Source organism: Narcine bancroftii, chromosome 7 (assembly GCF_036971445.1).
Source record: "Narcine bancroftii isolate sNarBan1 chromosome 7, sNarBan1.hap1, whole genome shotgun sequence".
NCBI classification, from domain to species: Eukaryota; Metazoa; Chordata; class Chondrichthyes; order Torpediniformes; family Narcinidae; genus Narcine; species Narcine bancroftii.
Genome location: NC_091475.1, coordinates 26962119 through 26988735, shown reverse-complemented (window position 1 = coordinate 26988735; position 26617 = coordinate 26962119). Strand labels below are relative to the sequence as shown.

Below are 26617 nucleotides of genomic sequence, written 5' to 3'. Positions count from 1 at the left end.
TCCTTTTGCTTCCTTCCCCCAGTTGGTGCATGGAGCACATGTAGGGTTCATCTAGTTCCTCGTCATCACTATTGTGTAGGCACTTACACAATTAGGACTTGGAGACGTGGTGCTTTTCTCATTCTTTAATACCATCAGACTATTGGAAGCGTGACATCACAATGTGGGCATCATGATGTACAGCAGGGTGGGCTTATACACAACACTCTCCAAATAAATGGAAATTTAGGGGTTGCAGCCATTATCCTGGACTGTAGCTGGTGGTGTCAGATTCCCAATACATATTGCCCCACAACTGGAATGGAGTTAAATCAATTTTAAATGAATATTTCTCATCTGTTTTTACTATGGAAAAGCTCATTGAAGTTATGGAATTAAGCAAAATTAATATGAACATTGTTAGGTCTGCTTTGTTCATGAATGAGTGAGACAAACACCAGGCTGAGTCGAAATCAGGGTTCTTTGTTCTTTATTACCGGATTGTAACACTTGCGACTAACCATGTTAGTCGGAGAATGCATTCTGCCGTTATCAGCAAAATGGTGATTTTTTATACCCTTGGATATGTGCTTAGAACATCATCATATCATTACTTGTCCAATGACTAAAACTGTTGCTATCCTTTCCCTGCTAGCTTCCTGCCTCTCAATCCATCAATGTCTCTCTTATCTTGTAAGTACAAGGATGCATTCACATCTTGTTACAGCCCTGCACATTCCCATCTCATGATGTTTTACCTAACAGGAGTACAAGGACACCTCCCCTTCTTGTTACAGCCCTGTACAGGGTAACTCCTTACACATTCCCATCTCATGATGTTTTACCTTACAACATCCAAACTGAAAAATTGGAAGTGCTAGCATCTTAAAACCTGAAGGTGAAGAAATCCTTGTGGCCTGACCAAATATATCCTAAGGCATTGTGGGAAGCTATTGCAGGGGACATGATGGAGATATTTGCATAATCTTCACTAAAGTCAGGTACTGGAAGACTGGAGGGTGGTTAACGTTGTGCCTTTATTTAAGAAGGGCAGCAAGGACAAGTTAGGTAAATATAGGCAAATGAACACAAACAACAGTCATGGGAAAGGTATTGGACAGAATTCAGAGGGTCAGGACATGCCAGCATTTGGATAGGCAAAGACTGATTTGGTGTGGTATTGTGCATGGGAAATTACATCTCACATGTTTGATATTTTTTTGTTAAAAAGAGGTAATTAAGAGAGTACAGGACAGTGAACATGGACTTCAGCAAAGTTCTTTAATGAGGTCCCACATGGTAGGCTTGTTCAGAGATTTTGTTATATGGGATCCAAAGTGCGCCAATTGGATTCAAAATTGGTTTGGAAGGACAAAGATGGCTATAGCAGGTGGTTTATTTAATTGGCGGCCTGTGACCATTGGTGCGCTGCAAGGACTGGTGTTGGGTCCACTGTTTGTTCTGAAACACAAAAATCTGCAGAAGCTGTGATTGTAGTCAAAACACAGAAATGCTGGAGGAACTCAGCCGGTCTCATGGAGTCCACAGGAGGTAAAGATTTATATTACCAATGTTTTGGGTCTGAGCTTTTCTTCAAGCTATCAGTAAAAAGCAGGCAGATGCCAGAATTAAAAGGCTGGGGAGAAGGGAAGAATTGGTGGGGGGGAAAAGAAGGAGCACAGACCAATAGACAAAAGGTATTAATTGGATACGGATAGGAAACAGGAGAGAGAAAAGATGGGAATTAATGGGGGGGGGTGTTTTTTGGCTCTGTGAAATCAGAGTTGTGGGAAAGGAGACAGGGAAAGATGTGGGGGGGCACAGTTGGAGTGGGGACTTCTCAGTGAAGTTGATGTTAATACCATCTGATTGGAGGGTACACAGGCAAAATGAGGTGTTGTTCCACCAATATGCAGGCGTTCTCAGTCTGGCAGTCATCAATGTAGCAACAGACCCAACCAGTCCCCCTTCATCACCATCTTCCTCCAGCTGGCAGAACTTGTCCTCACTATCAATAACCTCCTTTGACTCATCCCATTTTCCCCAAATCAAATACTTTGGTACTGCTTCATATATCTATGATGAGCTTGTCAACATTAATCAATTTGCTGCTAACTTCCATCCTGACCTCAAATTCACCTGGTCCATCTCCAACACTCTCCCCTTTCTCGATGTCTGTCTCCATGTTTGGAGACAAACTCTCGACAGACATCATCTTTTAAAAATAAAAACACCAACTTCACAGCTACCTTGACTACACCTCTTCACTCCCTGCAAGGGTTCCATTCCTTACTCTCATTTCTTCTGCCTCCATTACATTTGAGCTCAGGACCAGGTTTTTCATGCCAGATATTCAGAGATGTCCTTAAAAAAAAAAACACGACTTCCCCTCTGCTCTGGCAACTCCGTGCTCACCCACATATTCTCCATTACCTGCTCATCTGCCCTGGTCCCTTCTGCCCCAATGTGCATCAAGGATAAGATTCTCCTAGTCCTCACCAACCACCCTTCCAATCTCCACATCCAACATATCATCCTCCATCATTTCTGCCACCTATTATATGATCCCACCACCAGACACATCTTCCCATTTCTCTCTCTCTCTCTTTGCCTTCCTCAGATCCCTCTGTGACACCCTCATCCACTCCACCCTTCCCACCATTATCCCCCTTGGAACCTACCCCTGTAACCACAGGAGTTGCTCCACATGCCCACACCTCCTCCCTCACCACCAATCAGGGTCCTAAGCAGTCCTTCCAAGTGAAGCAACACCACGCGAATGTGCAGTGATTATCTACTACATCTGGTTCTACAGTTGTGGTCGCTTCTATATCGGAGAGATTGGACTCTGGCTGGGAGATCACTTCATTGAATGCCTCAGCTCTATTGGCAAAAAAAAAAGGTTCTCCCAATGGCCACCCATTTGAATTTTCCAATTTTCCACCCCATTCCCTTGCTGGCATGTCTGTCCATGGTCTCTTGCACTGCTTGACTGAGACCACCTATATTCCAACCAAATAGCATCAACATCGACTTCTCTAGTATCTGTTAGCTCCCCATGCCAATCTTTCCCTAGGTCTTCTTTCCTCTAGCTCTGTCTCTTTCTCCCAGCTCGGCTTTCACCGAGGCAACCCCCCCCCCCAAACAAAATAGATTCTCACCTTTCCTCTCTCCTATCTATATCTAATTAACACCTTCTGTCTGTGGGACTGTACTCATCCCCTTGCCCATTCCTCCCTTCACCTCAGCTACCTACTTGCTTTTTACCCAGACCTTGAAGAGCTCAGGCCCAAAATGTCAGTAATACATTTTTACCTTCTATGATCACTGCAGGACTTGCTTAGTTCCTCCAGCATTTGTGTTTTTAGTCACTGTTGTTTGCCGTCTAATATCAACAATTTGGATAACAGTATAGTTAATGCAGTTAGTAACTGGGTACAGTGGATGGTGAAGATTACAATGGGATCTAAAAGTTGGCCAAGCAACAGCAGATGGAATTTAACAAGTGACAAAAATATTTTGGTCAGCTAAATCAGTTGTTAATGCAAGGTTCCTGGAGAGTGTTCTAGAACAGGGAGATTTAGAGTTACATGTATGAAGTCCCTGAAGGTGCCATCACAGGTAGACAGGGTGGTGAAGGAGGTGGCTGGCATGCTGGTCTTAATCAGTCAGGGTATTGAGTTCAGAAATTGTGATGTAATTTTACATCTGAACAAGGTGCTGGTGAAAGGGTGGATAAAGGACCAACAGGAGAAGAGGGCTCGAGTTACAGGAAGAAGTTGGATAGGTTTTGATTTCTTTCCACAGATGGTAAGAGGTTGGGTGACCATTAAAAGAACGTGCAAAATCATAAGGGGCATGGACACAGTGAATGGTTAGTCTTTAGCCCAGAGCAGTAGAGACTAAAACTAGAGGGCAGGTTCAAGGGAGAAGGACAAAATTTAAGAGACCTGAGGAGCAACTTTTTCCAACATAGGATAATGGGTAACATGGGGGGGGGTTGATAGAGGCATTTGTAGAGGTGGGTACAACTATAGCATTGAAAATGCTTTTAAACTGGTATATGGATAGGAAGCTTTCAGAGGGATGAAGGCCAAATGCAGGCCAATGGGACTAGCTCAGGTAGCTTAAGTGCTGGAGGAACTCAGCAGATTCTTGCAGCCTCCATGGAAAGCAATAGCATGGCTGTACCCTTCTGCAGGAGGGACATCTAAGAATCTAGCAAAACGCCAGAACAAGGTGGTGGAAGAGCACAGGCTAGCAGGCGGGAGGGGGGGAAGAAGAAAATGGAGATGATAGAGCATCTTTCTCAGCTCTAACCTCCATGTTCTATTAACATAACCCATTAAACAGCTTTGCATTTATTTTCCAGTATGTTACCAGATCCACTGAACTTTCAATGAAATTGTCCAGCTGATGTAGAGCCATGCCTTAGAAAGCAGAACTTCAATAAGGCCCAGGCTACCTTGTTTACCATCGTATCGGAAATAAGCTCATCGGCTACAACATAGTCGATGGGAAATCAAATAAACATTTTTTGTGGATACAATACAACTCCAGAAGTTTCTATGGATGCCAAGTTGCTTTTATTAAAAGGGTGCACATTATAAATCCACAAGAATTTTAAGTTGTACAAATTTCCCATAGAATAACCTTACCTTCTTTAGAGCAATCCTGTATATTAATAGGGTCACTTTTAACCTGGTGTCCTGCTTGTTCCACGTGGCAAGTATATGCACTAGATTTTTCAGGATTCAATATCGTTAAGCGTGTTCTCTCCAGAGAGAAATCAATCACTTCATCTTGCTGAACTATGTTGTCTTGATGCTTCCACTCAATTATAACAGAAGAATTATCATTGCCTTCAAAATAACAATTCAGGTGAATAATTGAGTCATTTCGTATGCAGTAAATTTTTGGCTTCGCAAGTGGTTCTACAATTAAAAGGACACAATTTAAAAGTCAATACCTATATTAATAAACATTCTCTGAAATAAAGGTTAGCAATAACTCTGAAATTAAATTACATATCCTGAATTTGAGTTGTTCCCATTTTTGCAGCAACACGAAGTGTTGTCACAATATTCGTATTTGATTTTTATCTTGCCAAAATGTAAATTAAAAATGCCATTTATATATCATTGCCAAAGTCCCAATTCTAACAAACAAACTTTGCTGATAATACAAAAAATAGGAGAGTCCTTTGGCAAAACTCTTCATAGAAACAGACAAGTTGGAAAAATGGCAGAGAGATAGAAGCGTACCAGTGGACAAGATGTCAAGGTTCCCATACTCTTCAAAAACTTAGCTTTGTTTAGAGGATGAGATGGAATTGCTCAGAATAATTTGGAATAAACTTTAAATTCTGGACCTATGCTGGTAAACTTTGCAGCTCAGTAACCAAACGATACTTGCAATTCAGATTTATACAGCTACCCCAACGTGGGGTTGCATTGCAACCAAAGTCTATTTTCTCTTTCTAATTGTGTGGCTGACTCCCACCTTGGCTGACACTTAATTATCCTGAAATGACCCAGTAAACTTTACACTCAAGGTAATGAGCGATGGGAGATAAAATAGAACAAAAGAAAATAGGAGCAGGAGTTAGGCTCTACAACCTTTCAACTCTGGTCAAAGGAACACTTATCCTGTGGTTGGACCATCAGTAATTAAACACCAACAGTTGTCTAAGTTCTAAAAGAAATTAGGGAACTATAAGGAGTGAACATTTTAACTGACTAGCTGAATGCAAGGAATAAATAGGTGATTGACTAGTGTTAGAAATGCACAAATCTGCCTCAGATATTCTATAATGTAGTTGTTAAATTCACTTAATGATCTAGGTCTCAGAATGATCTAAAAAGATAAAATTTGGCCAGATACATATCTTTCAGATCTTGCAGCAGTAGACAAGTTAACAATTGTGACTGGAGTCGCATTTGGCGACTTGGCTGCAGCAGATGTGTTTAATCAAAAACCACCAGTCATCTTAATTGACGTGCAAATCTTTTACACCAAAACTTTTTGAACCTGGTCAAGCCTCATCCTATCAGCTTTTGTTTATTCTCAACTCACTTTACAGCTTTTTCTAAACATTTGTTAAATTGTGAACTGAATTTTAACTATTGGATATCCATAGATGGAAGAGATGAATACATTTAAAGGTGATAGCCCATTGGGATGCCATGTATGGCTTGAGAGATGTAGCTTCCACCTTCACTGAAAGCATGATTAATTAGTAGGAGTTCTGAGTGGGCATAATTTCCTGAGAATCCTGGCACTTACTGATGCTGTCAACCTTCAGAGACAACCCTGTCAATATGGAATGCACTCTCACAACTGCTTTTTTTTTAAATTCTGGAAAGCTTTGTTCACACAACCAGTGATGGGAGATTACAGAGAACATTTGGATCCAACCGTATAAATTTAAATCCAGTACTTCCACATGCTTATATTCCTAAGAAGGATGTTACAGCTACCACTATGCTAATTAGGGCAGTGCATGAACAGTCCTAACATCTCAAGTCAGAGATCAGCAGCATCTGGCCAGTTCTGCTCTCTCCACGACCTTGAAGGATAAAGGCAGAAGGGGTATGAGAACACTGGAAACTCATATCATCCTTTTGGGAAGTTTATCACTATCCCTTCATTAATGGTGGATTAACTTCTTGGCACTCTGTACCTAACAGCAATGTAAGATTATTTTCATCATCGAGACTTGCTCTCAAAGGCAAACATCTTGCCCATATAACATGGATGAGTAATACCAGTGTGAGAACATATATCAAAGAATGCTTAATTAGGACTAACACAAAACAAATTACTCACCATGCACGACCAGGTTGAAACTTTTTTTTTCAAGTTTACCTTCTGCAGATATGAAGGTAAGAAAATAAACTCCTGAATCATTCAGTTGCAACTTCTGGATCAATATTCTACTTTCTGTTAGCTTAGTTCTTTCAGAAAATGCTCCAAAATAATTGGTCTCTGTGTCGTTTTCCCATTCAAATACCTTGATACCTTTAACTGTGCATATAATCTCCACTGTATTCAGTGGTATTGTGAAAGGAATAGATAAATTAAAGCCCACCACTCCATGAAATACTTCACTGTTTGAAGGCTTAAGGACAGAAACTAGAGGAAAAAAAAAGAAGAGTTAGATATACAAATCTGGCAAGCAAGCACTCCCTAAAAACAAGATATGTTTGCATTGAGGCCTGGATCTTGCTGACCCAAAACTGTCACCTGTGAACATACTAGTACCTATGGGATGTAAGAAAAATAGAGGGTTTATGGGTGTGAAGTAGGGAAAAGTAGATTGTTGTGGGGTAGATTTACATACAACACGAGCTGAAGGACCTACATTGTGCGGTAATTCTCCATGTTTCAGGATTCCTGTGCAAATGCATAAACCTTGAACTTGATGGCAAAGTCCACTAGTAATTCCCTGGTTGGGATCTGCATGTGGACCACCTCACTGAGATTCTCTGGTATTGCTCAAATTTTCTCCACTTGAGGATTGTCTGGAAGAACAGTCTTCAGGTTCTACACAAACTAGTGAAGATACCAAAGGAAAATCTGGTCTTGACCAATATTTTTAAAAATCATAAATTTGTATGTTTCAACATATTTAATGGATCATTAATTTAGCTTGAAGGTTCAAGGAGCTTGCAACTATTAGAGCAATTCAGACACAAGAGCTAACTGCAAAAGATCCAAATTTTAAGGTAAAAAGTTTCAAATGTGGAACTCAAATAATAAATAGCTTACGTTTAAGGCCAAGTAATTTTTTTTCCTAAATCCAAAATTATGACCCACCAAACTGGTGAATTTTAGCATTTGCAACATGAAAAGGCAGCTCAATGCATTTCATGAATGCATGAAATAAACACCCTGATGTAAAGGAAGAAATAACTCAGCTGCCAAGAAACTTGGGCATAGATGGGACTTTAGAGGTCATTGTTCTATGACCTTGCATGATCCATCAACTCAACATCTCCTGGCCCTTATACTGCATTGGATTTATCCATAATTGACCTGCAATGGCTTCCAGTCTGGCAATACCACAATTTTACAGTCTCTTGCAAATCCCTTCATGGCCTTCATTTCCCTGTTCCTGAAACCTGTAATACTGAAATGTACCATGAAACATGCAGTCCTCCAAGTCTGGCCTCTTCAGCAGTCTTCATTTTATTTGGTTTACTGACATTAGTTGCCTTTTCTAGAATCGCAATCCTAAAACTCGCTTCTTCCAAACTTCATGGCCATCTGACCTCATATCCCCTATGGTTCAATGACAAATTTTGCTTGATAACATTACTATAAGATCTTAGGATATTTCTTTGAGAGGGCAGAGAGAGGAAATTCCACAACTAACCAATTGTTAGTTGTTAGGAACCAATTGTAAGAATATCACCATTCACAATGTGGAATGCTAAAGGCAAAGTGGTGGCATTTGCAACCATGTTCAGCCAGAAGTATTAATTGGACAATTCATATCTTGGCTCTTCCTCAATTCCCAACCAACACAGAAGCCAGTCTTCAGCTAATTTGATTCATTTACATAACATGAAGAAACAGCTGAGTCCAGTGGTCAAATAACCTCTCATTTGTAGTACAGAAACTTGCAAGTCAAACTCACCCAGACTTCTATCTGAGCTTTTCCAGCACAATTATCTGACTGATAATATAAAAAAAAGCCTAGTTATATCCTCTCTCAAAAAGCAGGGCAAATCCAATCTGGCCAGTTACTATTCATTGGTTATTCTTAATCATCAGAAATGTGACACAAGGTGTCACTGATAATGCTATCAAGCAGCACTTACTTTTCAATAACCTGCTCACTTGTGCTTAATTTGGATTCAGCATGAATCAGTCAAACCCAGATCTTATCGCTGCTCTGGTTCAACAAGCTGGACTCTAAAAGAGGCTAAGATGAACATCAATTGGCCTCGGTAATGGCATCAAAGAGCAGCAGTTAATCTGACGTTAACAGGCATCAAATTAAGATGATGGTTGATGGAAGTCAAGCACTCCTGTGCCCAGACATAATTGAATGAGGGAGGGAGCAATACCCACCTACCTTCGAGTATTTCTAACTAAAGTCGGAAGTGGGGGTGCAATGTTCAACTTCATTCTCAGCTCCTCTCCTAATGAAGCAGTGCAAGCATGCACACAGCATGATTCAGGCATGGCCTTGATAAGTGATATGCAATATTTGCACCACAAATCCTGGCAATCTCCAGCAAGAGGGGGTCTCACCATCAATTTTCTGATTTTTCAATGACGTTACTTTGCCTTGTTCCTCAGGTCTCCACTAACCACTCAACTGGACCAGAACATCAACATTCTGGATATGAGGCCAGGTAAGATGCTTGGTACCATGTGGTGAGTGACTCATCTCTTGACACCTCAAAGCCTTCCACCATCTACAAGGCAAAGATTAGGTGCAAGGTGAAATCATCTTAAATGCATGAAAGAGAAGCTGGAGGAAGAAAAATATTCAAAAAAAAAATTAAATTGGCAGCAACAGATACTGTAGAGAATATTTGGACATGGAGTTGATCCTTTCTACCCATAATCATGAAGGAGGCTCGCCGGCAGCTGTACTTAGTGAGGAGTTTGAGGAGATTTGGATTTCCCCAAAGACTTGTAAATTTCTACAGGTGGACCGTGGAGAGTATTTTGACTGGTTGCCTCACTGTCTGGAATGGAAGTGCCAATGAACAGGACAGATAAAGAGGAGAGAGTTATGAACTCAACCAGCACTATCATGGGCTTCAGACCACTTCACTGGGGACTTCTACAAGTGGCCATGTGTCAAGAAAGCAGTCTCCATCCTCAAGGGATCCTCACCATGCAGATCATGACCTCTTCACACTGCTACCATAAAGAAGGTGGTACAGGACCCTAAAGACGAACACCCAATGGTATAAAAACAGCTCCTTACCCTCTGCCATCAGATTTCTGAATGGACGATGGCCTACAGACACTACCTCTCTCTACTATTTCCACTATTTTAAAAAAATGTAGTTTATAGCAATACTTGCACCAGTAATGCTGCCACAAAGCAACAAATCCTGTGATGTGTTCATGGCATAGGTTTGGATTGTGATCCTACAGCCGGTCGACCAGAACCGTAACAGTACTCAAGTGTTGTCTCACCAATGCCTTGTATGGGTGTATCATGAGCTCCCAACTTTTGTACACAACACCCTGTTGAATGAAGAGAAGCTTTCCAAATGCCTTTCTCACTACCCTGTCCACCTAAATCAGACAATGTGCCAAATGATCCCTAACTTCGACAGTTGATTAGTTTTACTACATGGAAAATTACAATTAGATGCTGAGCAGACTTCTTTTTGCAATATCTAAACACGACATTACACCAACTTATTTCAAATTTTAATTAAAATTTAAAATAGTTGCTTCCCTCTCTGCCTTCAAATCAAAGTATATTTATTACCATCTATATATAGTTGATGTTAAAGTAACAGTGATTCAGGTATTTTTATGAATTATAAAACCCAGAACCAAACAAATCAACACTTCAGAACAGACTTGCTGAGAGCAATTTTATGAACCCATCCTTTCATAGAAAAGAAACATCAAGAATAACAGAATTGAAAGCTTTCCAAGATAAATGTCACAATTGTTCAAGTCTCATTCATTTCAGAAAAAACGATCATGGCTGATCTGGCTACATCAGCTCCAATTACCCACTTGTTCCTCACATCTGTTAGTTCCCCTAATCTTCAAAGATCTAACTGTGATGTAAATACATTTAATGAGGCAGCCTCTTCCGCTTCCTTTAGCGGAGAATTCCAAAGATTTACTACTCTCTGGGAGAAGCAGTTACTCTTTATTTCTATCTTAAGTCAACTCCCCTGAATCTTGAGGCTAGTCCCTGTTTCTGGTTTCACCGGCCATTGAAAACAACCTCCTTGCTTCTATCTTATCCATTCCTTTCATCATTTTATATGTCTCTATAAGATCCCCTCTTATCCTGATAAACTCCGATGAATATCATTCGAGGCTTTTCAAATTTCTCCTCACAAGATAACCCCTTCATTTCCTAAATCAACTTGGCGAACCTCCTCTGCATCACCTCTAAAGACAGTATATCTTTTCCCACTAGGGTGACAAGAACTGCCCACAGTACTCCAGATTTGGCCTCACTCGTACCTTGTCCAGCAGTATCAGAAACTCCCTTTTCTTGAATTCAGTCCCTCTTGTAATGAAACCCAACTTTGCATGTAGAAAACAGGACAGGCCTCATGATGAGGTGAAACAAAAGGAATGAGATCATGTAGAAAATGACATGGAAGCTGTAGTGTAGCAAAGCACCAATCTGAAATGAGGAAATAACCAGAAGGGCTGCAGGAACACATTCAGTTAATATCAGTCATGGAGTTAAAGAAATCCTTCTCAATTGTTTTTGGATACAGGGGCTGTTGGACATAATGGCACAGAGGGGAAAAAAAAAATCACAGGGAAATGAGCTGGAGATTCTTATCCTCAAGAAAAGTTGTAGGTCTGCATGTGATTAGACACCAGAAGAGAAGGTACAGCAATCCAAAATTAGCAGTGGTAATAGCCAGGACCAGTCAATCGCCACCTGCAGCATAAAAATCTGGGGAAAGCAGTTTCTCATCAATGATATTCCAGTGATCAGGAGATCCAAGGCAGAAGCAAAATTGCTGTTAAGCAGCTCAATGGTTGGTGTGATTTTCTGAAGCAAAGCAGAGGAGGTTAAATCTGAGAAGCTGAAACAATTAAAGGCTACAATGAAAATGTATAGAAATGAATATCTCTTGGGCATTTATTCAGATTTAACTTTCTTTTTCAATCATTTTTAAAGCAACACCTAGTAGGAATCTGGGATGCAGGAACTGACGCCATTGGGAACAAAGCAGTTCACTGCCACTTTATTCAATTATTCCCTCGACCACTTGTTCACTGCAGCCAATGGGTTTACAAAATGCACTGCAGTTACTCATCTTAGTTTCCCCAACCACACCTCCCAAATCCATGACCTCGATCACCAATGAAATCAGTGGTGTGATCATACAAAAGAGGGTGCCGAAAAGATTCACAAGGGTGTTAGCTCAACTGGAGTGCTTTGTGTAGGTTAAGACCATTTTTCCTGAGGGGTGACCATATAGAGCTTTATAAAATTATGAGAGGCATAGATAGTCACTATTTCTTAGGAAAGTGCAAGACTGTTGGCCACAGGTTTAATATACAAAATGCTGGAGGAACACTGCAGGACAGGCCTGCTTCACTTGCATGCTGGAGGAACACCACAGGACTGGCCTGCTTCACTTGCATGCTGGAGGAACACCACAGGACTGGCCTGCTTCACTTGCCAAATTCTTTCAGCACTTTGCCTGTTGCTCCAGTTTTCCAGAATATGCAAATTTTTCATTCCCCTCTCAGGTGAGAGGGGAAGATTTAAAGGCAATGTGAAGAGTATATTTTTCACACACAGAGTGGTGGGTATATGGAATCAGCTGCCAGAAGAGGCGGGAGAGGAAGGTTCAATTACAACATTTTTTTAAAAACATTTGCCTGAAGTGCATGGATGGGAAAGGTTTTGAGGGGTATGGGCCAAATATAGACAAATGGTATTTACTTTGATAGCAAAGCTACTGCATAGACAAGCTTGGCCAAAAGGCCTGTATCTGTGCTGTTTAATTTATAGAGAATTCAGTCCCCAAACACTGACTGACCATTTCCACCTATTGATGCTGTCTAACCTGTTTGCTTTTACTGGTTTGCTGAAGATCCCAGCAACTGCAGCCTGTGTCTTTTCACCTACCTTTTCATCCAAGTCATTTTAATGCATCACAAACAACAGAGACCCCAACACTGATTCCTGCAGAACACTATTGGTCATGAGCCTCAAGCCAGAATAACACCATTTTTATATTGGCCAGCCAATTCTACATCCAAACCCACAAATCACTGTGTATCCCATGTACCAGGATCAGATTACCGTGAGGAACCGTGCCAAATACCTTACAAAAGTAGGTTAAAAAAAACTAGTTAGCTGTGAATTTCCTACTCAATGCTGGATGTGCAGTATGGAACTCCAGTTGATAGTTCCATTCCCAGACTGCTGAGTTGAAGTGAATTAATACAACCCTGTGTAACAAGTTCATGAAAAAAAAACCAGTCCCCTGGATCACTTGATCTCTATTGCCCAATCAGCTTCTTGCTGATCTGAGCCTTTCCAATCGAACTGTCCAATTCACCCGACTCCAATTGCCAGATGCAGACTTCAGATAAAATCTTGCTGGTCTGGTACAACATCCATTGTTCTATTCTCATCAATCACCTTCTCAAAAACCTTAATCAAATTGGTAAGTCATGACCTTCCACTCACAAAGCCATGTTGACTGTCTCTAGACTGACCATGACTTTGCAAATGTGCTAAATCCAATACCTGGGAATCCTTTCCAATATTTTCCCTACCACTGATGTGATGTTTACTGGCCTACAATTCCCTGGATTATTTCCCTTCTTGAACAAGGTAGAACATTAGCTGCTCACTACTGGGACCTCAGATATTGCCAGCGAGGATGCAAGGATCTTTGTCAAGCCCCCATCAATCCTTTCACTGCTCTCTTTCCATAACCTGGGATATTTTCCATCAGGCCCTGGGAAGTTATTCACTTTAATGCTCCTCAAAAGACACAGCACCATCACTTTCTCTGTCTCAAAATGTCCCAACATGTACATTCACCATATTATGCTTCCTATTGCCATTCTCCATATCCTTCTCTTTGGTAAATACCTGTGTAAAGTACTCATTTAGCATGTAACCCACCTCTGACTCCAAGCATAAATTTCTTACATTGTCCTTGAGTGGTCCTATCCCTTTCCTTGAGCTCTGATAATTGAGGAACATCAGTGAAGAAAGTGATACAATTGGAAGAACCTGAATTCATCCAAACTGGAAATGGGAGGGGAAAAAAACCCATTCTACATTGAGGAAGAAGGGTGGAGAGAATTCCGTCGCAAGGTGTTGATCAAAGTGATGAATATCACAATTACTTTAATCCAATAGTTATAAACAGAAAGATAAGATACACCAAGATGTTCCCTGCAATGGAGCAATTTAGTTATGAGGAGAGATTGGATAGGTTTCCCCAAGAGTAAGGGAAACCTAATAGAGGTAAATAATACTCTTGACTGAAATGTCAAATATTTCCCCTATGGGTCACAGTACCAAATTCAATAACTATAAAACTACAGGGCAAATCTTCAAAATATTTCCACAGGTCATGATCAAAATGGCACTGATTTATGCAGAGATTAATATCTAGGACTCACTGTCAGAGGAATGGTGGAATCAAATATAATCACTACATTTAAGAGACATTTAGATGAGCTTTTGAATGGGTAAGTCATAAAAGGATACAGACTTTATATGAGAAAAAAGATTAGTGCAGATGGACAAAGGGTCAGCATAGACATGGTGGGCAGAAGTAAAGTCAGCCACATCTCTGGAAAGAGTGGAAAATGGAGTGAATGACTGGAAATTTAGAATGTAATAAATAAGTCCAGAGGGCTGTAGTGTACCCATAATTTGTTGCTGTTCACCTTCGGAGCAAAGCAATAAAGGAGAAAGAGAAGTCAGGGTCGAAATAATAATTACAGAAGACCGGGAGCTCAGAATCATCTTTGCAGATTGAACAATGATGTCATGTGAAGTGGTCAGCCCTTCTGCATCTGGTTTGTTCAATGTAAAGGAGATTGCATTGTGAGCACCTAATGCAATACAGGACAGTGAAAAAAATTCATGATTCAAAGGAAGGAATGCTTGAGTCCCTGGGTGGCAGGAGAGGAAGACATAAACCAGCAGGAGTTGCATCTGCCCCAATTGCATAGGTAAGTGCCACAAGAAGGGTGGAAGATGGTGAAGACTGGGCCAGCAAGTTATGGAGGGAATGCTCCCTTTCATGCCACTCAACACAAGAAAAAAATTGCAGAAACACAAAAGTCACTAAATTTGAATCAATGTTTAAGTTCAACTGTTTCTAAAGTAATTGAAACAAGCATAGGCTGTTCCAAATTTGTACCACTCTACAGGAGGACTTAAAAAAAACTTTGTTGCATCTCCAGAGATGTAACAAACACAAGATAATGGGGCAGTTAGGGAGGAAAAATGTGACAAAGAATACTAGATAACACCTCAGAGCGATATCCCCTCATTCATGCTTGCCTATCTTTCCCATCCTTCCAACTATGATTTCCATTTGCCTTTCTCCCAGAACCCTCCCACTCCCAACCTTGCCCGAGCCTTGGCTCCAGCCTACCTTGACCATTGCAACTACCACCCACCCACCCCCCATTACCAGCTCCTTCCTGCCCTGAATAAGACAAAGGCAGAAATTTGGTCCATACAGGCTGCCTCAGAACAATCTCATTCGTCTCCCTCTCACCAGCCAAGCTATTCACCCCTCTGACTCCGGCCCATCTTTCCCCTCCCTTCCATCTGCCCTGCTTCCCCCAGGTCCATTCCCGCTCTCCATCAGCCGCTCCTCTCCTCCACCCCCCCACCCCTTTCAACCTCCCGTAGACTCCAGCACAGCCCCAGTCTCCACTCCGCCTGCCCTCTCCCCTCCACTCCCCAAAAGTCCACCCCCTCCGCCCATCGCGCACATTAGGGTCCGTCTCGGGGGGCCGCTCCAGTCCAGGGCAGATACCGATCGCCCTCGTTTCCCTGCGCGGCTTGGACTTACTCAGGCTGAGCAGGAGCAGAGCTGCGGTTGGAGGGCGCCCCATCTTCCGGCCGAGGGTCAATGCGGCCGCGTGGGGCGACACCGCTCTCTCGCTCACCTGGAGCGGACGCCTGGCTGGACACTTTCGCCGGGTGTGCATTAAGAGGCGACTTCAGCGAGCTGGGAGCTACTGCCCACCTCTGCGGCTGAGCGAGCGGCGCGTTTCCTTCCGCACTGGCTGCCGACATCGTCACCCTTCTCTGCTGTGGCCAGCACAAGACGGTCAGGCCCCTCCCTTTCCAATGTCCCGTCCCTCCACCCTCATTCCTCCACTCTTCACCATTAGCTAATGCTCAGGTCGAGATGAACATGAGACAATTAGCTCCATTTCACACCGTTAATCCTGGACTCGTCTAATTATATCAAGATTGCACAGTGGACATTTCAGGAGACCAAATTTCACACAACATTGCAAAAACTTCTCCAGTGTAATGTCCTCCCCCCTCAATGAAGGTCATTTGCCTTCCAAACTGCTTGCTTCACCTGTATTCCTTTCATTAGTTGCTATACAAGGACCCCCATATCCCTTTGTATGTCAACATTTCCCAAACTATCACTATTTGAAAAATAAGACTTTTTTTCCAACATTAAATAACATCTGCCATGTACTTGCCCACTCACTTTGATACATTTTTGTACCATACTCATAACTCAGGTTCTGCCAGCATGCTGAGCAACATTATATTTGTTTCCTACATTCAAAACTTTGGTGTACATGTGAATACCTGGTGCCCAAGCATTGATCTTTGTGGTATTCTACTTGTCATTCTGTTACATGGCAGGATGTGTGACAGAGCTGGTTTGGGAGGAATTGCTCGAGCAGGTTGTGCACACACATTATAAAACACAGCATTTTTACAGAACTTTTGCAGAGGAGCAGCTTGCCTGGGAGAGCATGGGATCTTTGCAGGCAAGGGTGAGAACAGTTTTGCTCTAAGAGAGGGAGGATGTGAAACAGAGAGAGGAGTCACAGAAATCAGTACCAGAGGGACAAGCTGACAAACTTTGGAAACCTGCCTGGTCAAAGGAGGAGACTGGTAGACTGAAAGGTCACCTGAAAGAAAGAGGATCATCTGGAGAACCCTGAAGAGGTCAAATTTCGTCAGCAAGACTGATTGAGAAGGAATCAGTTGCGGATGTTCTGGAAAAGGAATCTCTCTCTGAAAACCAGCAAGAACGTGCCTGAGTTGTAACCATTTTCCTGTTAAACACCAAAGACTGGTGAACTTTGTCAATGTACTGTGCACAGTACAAGAATTGCCTGCAACCAGTGAGATGGGACTGTGATCCAAAGAACTTTTCTAATCTTAAATATACATTACACGCACCTGCGCTTAGTATTAGAGGGGGGATTAAGTAGGTTAGGTAGGTTAAGTAATAAGTTAAAGTTTAATTCTGTTTTCTTATTCAATTATAATTAAAAACTACTTTGTTTAAGTAACCCTGTGTCATGGTGCATATCTATTGCTGCTGGTTTTTGGGGGTCCTCTGGACTCCGTAACATTTTATGGGGGATCATCCTTTAGGATTTGAACATTGCAGTTTTATGATTTTGTAGCGGCAGCTACATTGCTCCTGCAATAACACACACACAACCAGACGAGTTGAGCTCAGTGAGCAGACTAGTTTATTGCAGGCTGCTGGGCTGTACTTATACTCCCAGCCTGGACCTGGCTGAGAACCGCACTGGAGGGTGCTGACGTCACCCGGGCGTCACGTGGTTCCCCAGCACGACACCCAGGCATCACGTTGTCCCCCTGCACGGGCTTCTGATCCCCGTGCTGGGAGGAAGGGAACACCCCCAATGGCACTATTTTGGCTGGCTGCCCCCCCACGTGACTTACAAGCGGGTCCGGTTCGCCTGCCTAGTGGTGAGCCGCCACAATTTATTAGTTGATTGGGTTTATTTTGCAAGCTACTGTGTCTGGAATTTTTGCAAGCTAATGTAAAGCTGGTGCTTGGAAAAACAGCAGCAATGGATGTTGATACTTTTTTGTTACAACCATCACCTGCAGAGCTGCAGAGCATGAGAAAAGAGGAACTGACGGTTATTTCTAAGGCATTAAAACTGACTGAAGTTAAACATTGGATGAGGAAAGTACAAATTCAGAGCATTGTAGTGAAATATTATATAGGTGAGGGTAAATTTGATCAAAAAGCCTTAGAAGATTTTCCAGATAGAATTGGAAAAATTGAGGGTGCAAGAGGAAAGAGAGAAACGTAATTTTGAGTTGCAGAGTCAACAATATGAGGCAGACCAAACTGAAAGGCAAAAAGAAGAATCTGACAGGGAAACCCATGCAATCCTACATGTTTCTTTTTTTGTCATTTCATTTGTGGGAATTCATTAAATTCTAATTTAAATACACCACATCCACTATTTATTTTTCTTTTCTATTCCATTAGATCCATATTCAAAAGACTTCAGTAAGCTTTTTCCATCTATTGACCACAGTAACTTTGTCTAATTGCATTGATACTCATTTAGTGACTTATTCTTCATGACAGATTCCAGCAATTTCCAGGTCATCAGCCAGAAATGTTAACTCTGAAGAGGATCCCCATGAGTCGTCCCTGGGTGATGTTGTGGTTCTGTTGAAATTGTTCTATCCATTATCATATGTTGAACCTTGGGCTCCAGGTTATGTAAGTAGGGGCAGAAATGATCTCATAAATAATAATATAAAGTCCCCTTCTAACATTGAAAAAATCCCATCCAAACTCTTGTATGGTTTGTTTATAAAACGGGTGCTAGTCAATGAATTTCTAGGTAAAATGCCATAGGTAGATTCAGATTCAAATTTATTGTCATCACATACAACCCTGAGATTCTTTTTCCTGCAGGCAAGGTAGAATTACATTGGTAGTGCAAGAAAAAACTGTACTCAACGTACTCCATGTAAACAAACAAAATGATTGAGCAATACGAGAGAAAAAAAAATAAAGTGTAAAAGTGAGAGTCCTAAATAAGTCCCTGATTGAGTTTGCTGTTGAGGAGTCTGATGGTGGAGGGGTAGCAGCTGTTCCTGAACCTGGTGATGCAAGTCTTGTGGCTCTGATACCTCTTTCCTGATGGTAACAGCAAGGACAGAGTGTGTGGTGTGGATCCTTGATGATTGCTGCTGCTCTCTGATGGCATTGTTCCCTGTAGATGTTCTTGATGGTGGGGAAGATTTTGTCTGTGATGTCCTGGACAGTGTCCATTGCCTTTTGCAGGGCCTCACCCCATGTAGCAGTCGAGATTTCTTTATAGCTGCATGTAAAATGAATGAGTGGCCTGGTAGTGCAGCCGTTGATGCTGCTACCAGATAGCTTTGGGACCTGGGGTCCTGGGTTTGATCCCGATCCCTGGAACTTTGTTCAGGGATTTGCCTGTTCTTCCTGTGATCACATAGGTTTCTGAGTTTCTCTCACATCTCCCAAAAATGTTGCTGAATCAATTGGCTACTATAAATGACTCCCTAGTGTAGGTATGTGGCAAAAAAAACTAAAGAGAAATTCATGAGCATGTGAGAGAGAATCAGATGGAAGGAAATTGGGAGGAATGGAAAGGCTCTGATGAGCTCTCTAGCCCTCTTCAGCATTGTAACAAGTCAAGAAAATTTCTGCATGACTACATCTGACAGTAATGGACAAAGACTTCGACAGAAACAATTACGACATTGATTTATTTTGTTTGGAATATTCCAGTCCTGATCTTTTAGTTTTAAAACCACACAAGAAAAACTTGCAAAACCATGAAGTAACTGAATAGTTTACACTAAATTGCTGTTGTCTAACTACCCATGGCTAATTTACTCATCCAGGAATAATTCCAAAACATAGGTTCCTCATACTAAATTTCAAAATTTTGGGGTAAGGATGATTTCTATATCATAGGATTAGACATACAAAAATAAACTAGAAACATCAGCTTGAAAGTAAGCCTACATATGACAGGTGGGAGTCATTCAGAAGTGAAATAATGGTTCCTTTCAGGTGGCCTGAACACCTCATTGTAAAGACACATATTCTCCCTCCCCCCCCCCACCACCCATGCGACTAAGGAAGTATTCACCTGAATGCTCTGAAAGCGCCTCCGAGGCACCGATACCAAGCCTCCTCTGGGCTGATGACTCTATCAGCCAGCGACCCAACTCCCCGCTGCCTGACAGCCCCCTGCTCCACTGCCTGACAGCCCCCTGCTCCACTGCCTGACAACCACCCTCCGCCCTGCTGCCTGACAGTCCCCTGCTCCACTGTCTGGCAGCCACCCCCCGCCCCACTGCCTGACAGCCACCCCCCCTCCTGCCCCGCTACCTGGCAGACCCTGCCCCACTGGGGAGAGGAGATCAGTGGGGGCTGTTGGGACAGGGGCGGCAAGTGGGGGACATCAAGGTAGGGCCGACCGGTGGGCAAATGTCGAGGCAGGGATGGCTGGCGGGGAAATGTCAGGGCAGGGGCAGATGGCAGGGGAACATTGGGGCAGGGGCGGCCGGTGCAGGCTGTCACTGCCCGGCTGGCCACTCCTGCACCCAGGCTACTCCAAGAGGAACTCTGAGGTGACCTGGAAGAAGAGGTAATGATTTGGAAAACCCATGATGGGGCAAGTTTCTTCGGCAAGACACCGAAGTGACTGATGGAAGTAACTCAGTTTGTGTGTGTCCAACAAGCAACAAATCTCTATGAAACTGACAAGAACCTTCCTGAGTGATAACCGTTTAAGCACCAGCACTTGGTTAAAATTCATCAATGTTAAATTCTGTGCCTGATACCGGTGAACTTGGAGGAGTGAGAAGTGAGATTAGACTGTGAATCAAATAACTTTTCTGAACTTACACATTACATACATGTATGCTTAGAATTAGAAGGAGGTTAAGTTAGGCTAAATTAAGTTAATAGTAATAAGTTAAAGTTTGATCCTGTTTTTATGTTTAAAGAAAATTAAAAATGACTTTTGTTTAACTAACCATTTTCCTTAGTGAATTTCTATTGCTGCTGGGTTTTGGGGTCCTCTGGACCCGTAATAATTGTGTTAATTCAAAGGACCAAAAATGTTTTGCTGCTGATTTTCATTTGTACTCAGCATCTGATGCCTCTCATGTCAGTGTCCAACAATAGTTGGCCAGCACTGGTAGATTCCAGTTGCCCCAATAACGCTTTTGCATGATCACAATTTGTTGTTGAAACCTTTCACCATGTTCGTCACTGACTACACCAAGATCAGCAGGGAAGACGTCCAAGTGCAAATGCAGAAAATGAATTTTCAATGACATGTTGCGCTTCATGGTTTTGTATGTTTGAAGCATGTTGTCAATCAGCTGGATGATTCACAAAAATAGGTTATATCTAAAAAATGGTATGTGATAGGAAAATTTTAAGGCAATTTTCATGATTAGCAAACCAAAATCTATTAAAATAAAACACCAAAACTGTTCAGACAGCAAAATCTTTGTTGTCTAGTATTATTTTAGCCCATTAAGAAAAAAATGAAAGTTCCTCTTTGCTCAGTATTGCATGTAAAAAACCCATGACAATCACTTATTTGACTCCCTGTGCTTGTAATGCATTTAATATTATCTCCAGATTCTCAGCGTTTTATATGATACAATTTTTTCCCTTTGTTATTAATGGATTATTTCTGTTTATGCTCTGCTAAGCCTAGCTATCACTGAATTGGGCAGAATTTTTTCGTTTCATCATGTATTCAATCTTTCTGTACATATCTCTATTGGGAAGGATCACATCACACTTTTTGTTTTCAGATTAATGTTCAGAGAATGCATTTCATAGATTCATTGACCAGCATTTCTCATGCCAAACCTTTACAGATGCTGTTTCACCTGCTGAGTATTTCTTGCATTATCTGCTTTTATTTTGTAAGGAATATCACCATATTCAGATAGTGAGAGAGTAATGATCCACTTTCGAAATGTCACATCATGAATCATTTGAGAGATATAGTGGCAGTTTTGAGGCTATTTCTTCTATCAGGCTGAAGCTATTTTAGACAATAGTTCTGAGCAGATCATTAGATTAAAATTGTTCCATGGATTAACCTCTAATTTGTGTTATTTTGGAGTCAGAATTCAAATTGACCCTTGTTTGTTATTCCACCCTTCCTTCCTGTCAAATTCCTGGGGAACGTTTCAATGTTCTGACTTTCGTTATTTCTTTTCCCTGAAGAAGTTCATTTAAACCTCGTCTGAGAGCTGGCCAGACTGTTGAAACCAGCCAGGATGGTTTCCAATTGGATATTCAGCTTCTTTCTGTGGATGGCTATTTCTGGTAAGATCATCTAGCCTCAAGATACATTGTAAAAAAAAAGAGGATGATTTGAACATGTATCATAATTATACTAAAACCTGTGCCTTATATTTTCTGTGAATTTGCAGGATGGTGTCTTACAGAAAGCAAAGAGCATGCAGTGAATGTTTACAGTGAACTTGGAAATTCAGTTCTTTTAAATGTTCCGGATCAACACCCCAATACTTACCATGAGGTTAAGTGGTTTAAAAGAAATGCAATCATTGCACGATACAGACATTCTCCTAAGGTGTATAGTAATTTTTTAGGGAGAGTGGACATTTTTTCAAATGGTACTTTGAGAGTTGACTCCACATCAATAATGGATGAAGGAAAATATACTGTGGTTATATACAGACCAAATGGAACAATGCAATTAACTCAACAGATACATTTACATTTATTTGGTAAGTTTATTTCTTTTGAACCTTTGCAAACTGAGTCAATCTAAAACTTCTGAGCAGCTCCTTTTATGTACAATAAAAGTAAAATGAAAAGTAACCCAGTCTTTAATATTTTATAATTCAGTGCCCCTGTGATAGTGGGTTTTGAAATTTTGGGAATGCCTTAAGAAATGGAACCTAGATAATGACATTTAGTCTTTAATTGGACCTTTCTGAATATTGGATAAAGTGCAATTAATTCTCAACCTTAATCCAGAGGATTATTGCAATACTTGCTCCTTGAACTCAAAGGAATTTCTCATTGCCTGTGGCCACGACACCACACGAGCTTGCTGTAATTTTGCTCATCAACATTGAATGAATATTTTGAAGGAGCTGGGTGGAGTGCTAGGAATTAAAACACTGCATCAAGATAACTGAAACAAACTATGCTAATGGAAATCTTTCCGTCTTTGGTGATCGTGCAAAACCATCTACTTTACTACCACTTGATGTTTTTTTCTGCTGACTGCTTGACACAAATTTAATTCCTGGTGTTCTTCAAGAAAAAAAACTTCCACCTTTTATTATTTTAACAACATTAGTTGGGGGGGGGGATTATTACTGTTTTTCTTTAAAATTTTTCCTTCTTTTACTTGCTATCTAGATTGGTTAGATGTAAATACCTTGTTATAAGCCTTAGACTAGCATCTAAGCAGTTAAGAGGAGGGAGGTAAAGGGGAGGTTTCTTAATGGAGGATGAAAAATGCATTATTGAATGTTCTAAGTTTTAGTATTAACAGACTAAACAGCCTGGTGAAGAGGAAAAGGGTATTAACGCATATTAAGAAAATGAAAGTAGATGTAGCTTTTTTTCAGGAAACTCATTTAACTGAAAGAGAACATCAAAAGTTGAAAAGGGACTGGGTAGGATGTGTTGTAGCCTCTTCATTTAATTCAAAAGCCAGAGGTGTAGCTATATTGATAGATAAGAAATTTCCGGTTAAAATACAAAATGTAAATTCAGACCCTGCAGGAAGAAATGTTGTGATTCATTATCAATTTTTTTCAGAATACTAATTTTTATGTATAGATATATATAGATATATATACCCAATGTAGATGGACAAAGGTTTATACAGGAAGCATTTTTGAACTTGGCAAATACATATGAGAATACAGTAATTGGTGGGGACTTTAATTCTTGTTTAGACCCAGTCTTAGACAGAGTTATAGTGAGGACTAGAGCAGCTATAGCAACATTATCATTGATGAAAGATTTAAAGTTAATGGATGGTCGGAGAAAATTCCATGCAAGAGAAAGAGATTACTCATTTTATTCAAGTCAACATTCTTCTTATTCTAGGATCGATTTACTTATGGTAACTGCACAGATTTAGGGTAGAATCCAACAAACAGAATATAAAGCATGAATTTTATCTGATTATTCTCCTCTATTGATTGTAATAACAATGATGGATAGAGAAGAATCAGTTTATACATGAATTTTTATCTGTCTTTTAATAAATGTTGTGAATTTATTAAAAGACAGATAAGAATTTTATTTGAAACTAATTCTAACACAATTATGAATAAATTTATCTTATGGGATGCAATGAAGGTGTATTTACATGGCCAAATAATAAGTTGCACTTCAAAAATTAATAAAGATTAAATGAAGGAAATAGAACAATTAGAGATGGACAAAACAGGTTTGGAAAAGGATTTACTGAGCCAGGTTAGTGAGGATAAATGAAAATCTCTTATTGATTAAAAAAAAAACTTCAATATAATACTTTACAAACATAGAATAAAGAAAGTGATGATGAGAACAAAACAGATAAATTATGAATTGGGTGAAAGAGCGCAGAAGGTTCTTGCTTGGCAGTTAAAGACAGAACAGGATTGAGAACAATTATCGCAAGTAAGAATGATTCTAATCTGCTTTCTTATGAACCTCAAGAAATTAATGAAAATTTCAAACAATTTTATACAAAATTATACCAGTCGGAATCTGTAAAAGATGACAATAAAATAGATAATTTTCTATCTCAAATTGGTTTACTTAAATTGAATTTGGAAGATCAGAGAGAATTGGATGTTCCCTTCACTCTAATAGAGGTTAGGGAAGCATTGAGTTCTTTATAAAGTAATAAATCTCTGGGAGAGGATGGTTTCCCACCTGAATTTTACAAAGAGTTTAAAGATTCCTAAATTTATGGAAGAGTTAAGACAGGCAGAGGAAACACATACTTTACTTGAATATTATAAAACAGCAATAAATAACTGTGATTCCAAAAAATGATAGAGATTCATTAAAGCCATCTTTATATTGATCTACATTTTTAAAAAATAATTTATGAATTTAGGACCACAAAAAATGATTAAAAATAATACAAATCAATAAAAATTCATGTGGCTTATACCCATATACCACCTGCTTCCCCCAGCCCCCTACAAAAGAGAGACAAAAGAAGAAAAAAAGAAAGGGACAAGAGACACTCAACAGGGGTGCCTATTACTTTAAAGTTTCTTATAGTATATTGATACCTTAAGGAGAAAGGGAATGTCAGAGCTTCATTTAAATATTAACACCAATATTTTGTAAATATGGACTCCATATCTTCCAAAATATATAATATTTATCTCTTAAATTATAAGTAATTTTCTCAAATGATATACAACTCCAAACTTCAGTGTGCCATCTTTCTATACCCAAATCTATATCAGGCAAGTTATGGCAATACATTTTCTAAAGCAATTTGAACAAACTTCTTTTGATACATATTCAACTTCAACTTGTGTTCAACACCCTTAATATCACTCATGAAAAATAACATTCGATCCCATGGGAACTTAATCCCCATTATTCATTCCAATAAATTACCTATTTCTAACCAAAAAGGTTTAATTTTAGGACACCACCAAGTAGAATGCAAAAATGTACTAATTTCCTGTCCTCGTCTCAAACATAGATCCGATAGAGTCTGGTTCAATTTTTTAAACTTTAAATGAATAAAGTTATATTGAACCATTCTATCTCTCACATTTATTGTATTTTTCATATTTTCTCTACATATCTCTATCCAGTCTCATTCATCTATTTGTTTATTCAAATCAACTTCCCATCTTTGTCTAGATTTATGAAGCCCTAATTTTTGAGCTTTCTTTTGAATTAACACATACATCTTTGAAATAAATGTCTTTAGATATCCATTACCTAACAATAATTCCAATTACATCTCAACTGGTAATAATGGCTCTTGACCAAAATTTTCATGTTGAAATTGGATAACTTGATAATAACAAAATCTAGTATTTTCAGGTATCTTGAATTTCTCCTTCATTCTATTAAAATAAATAAATTTCTCTGCTTAAAAACATCTTCTATCTTCTTAATTCCTTGGCACTGCCAAGTCTTAAAAATTTTATTTCCCATGGAAAATGGAATCATCTATTCTGGAATAGTGACAATAAACTTCCTCCTCCAATTTCTTTATCATCCTTATTTCAAAGCTCAATTAAATGTTTCAATATGGGATTGCTTCAATTCTGTATTCAATGTTAACAACTTTGGATTCCATTTATAAACAAAACATTGTGGGTTTGAGTCCCCTATTTTACTAAGTTCTATATACACTGAAGATGGAAATTTATTTAAATCATATATTATATTGGCAAAACACAACTGGGCTGCTTTATAATAACTCATAAAATTTAGGAACTGCAAACTTCCTAGATCATAATTCTATGTTAATTTATCCAAAGAAACTCTTGCCATCTTTCCTTTCCATAACAATTTCCTAAAACATGTATTTAATTCTTTAAAGAATTTTTGAGGAATTGCTTTAGGAATCGAATGAAAAATATATTATAATTGAGGAAAAATATTCATCTTAACACAATTTACTCTACCTATTAAGGTAATAAGTCACATATTCTATCATTCCAAATCTTCTTTTATTCTTTATAATAATGGAGAATAATTGAATTTAAATATTTTTTGAAATTCCACTTCCACTCGAATACCTAAATATTTTATTCCCACATCTACCCACTTAAAATTGATTACTTTCTTACATTTTACATAATCCCCCTCTACTAAAGGCACAATTTCATTTTTCCCCAATTAATGTTATAACTAGATATTTCTCCACATTCTTTTAATCTAAATTTAAGTTG

General features: G+C 39.9%; 2 protein-coding genes across 5 annotated transcripts in view; one reads left to right on the top strand and one right to left on the bottom strand.

Annotated features, from left to right (window-relative positions):
• Positions 1-15951, bottom strand: part of LOC138738636 (uncharacterized) — a 58081-nt gene extending 42130 nt beyond the window's left edge. For 3 of the 4 annotated variants that reach the window (XM_069889228.1, XM_069889227.1, XM_069889229.1), the window contains exons 1-3: positions 15729-15951; positions 6808-7113; positions 4638-4913 (exon numbers count right to left, since the gene is read on the bottom strand). In XM_069889228.1, the coding sequence (XP_069745329.1) occupies positions 4638-4913; positions 6808-7113; positions 15729-15867 (721 nt within the window). In that variant the 5' untranslated portion in view covers positions 15868-15951. The remainder of the gene's footprint in view (positions 1-4637; positions 4914-6807; positions 7114-15728) is intronic. The other variant, XM_069889230.1, reaches the window with a different exon arrangement.
• Positions 15952-21925: 5974 nt separating this feature from the next.
• LOC138739815 (T-cell surface antigen CD2-like) overlaps positions 21926-26617 on the top strand; it is a 29420-nt gene continuing 24728 nt past the window's right edge. Inside the window, exons 1-2 of the mRNA XM_069892364.1 lie at positions 21926-22034; positions 22142-22459. Of these exons, the coding sequence (XP_069748465.1) occupies positions 21986-22034; positions 22142-22459 (367 nt within the window). The 5' untranslated portion in view covers positions 21926-21985. The remainder of the gene's footprint in view (positions 22035-22141; positions 22460-26617) is intronic.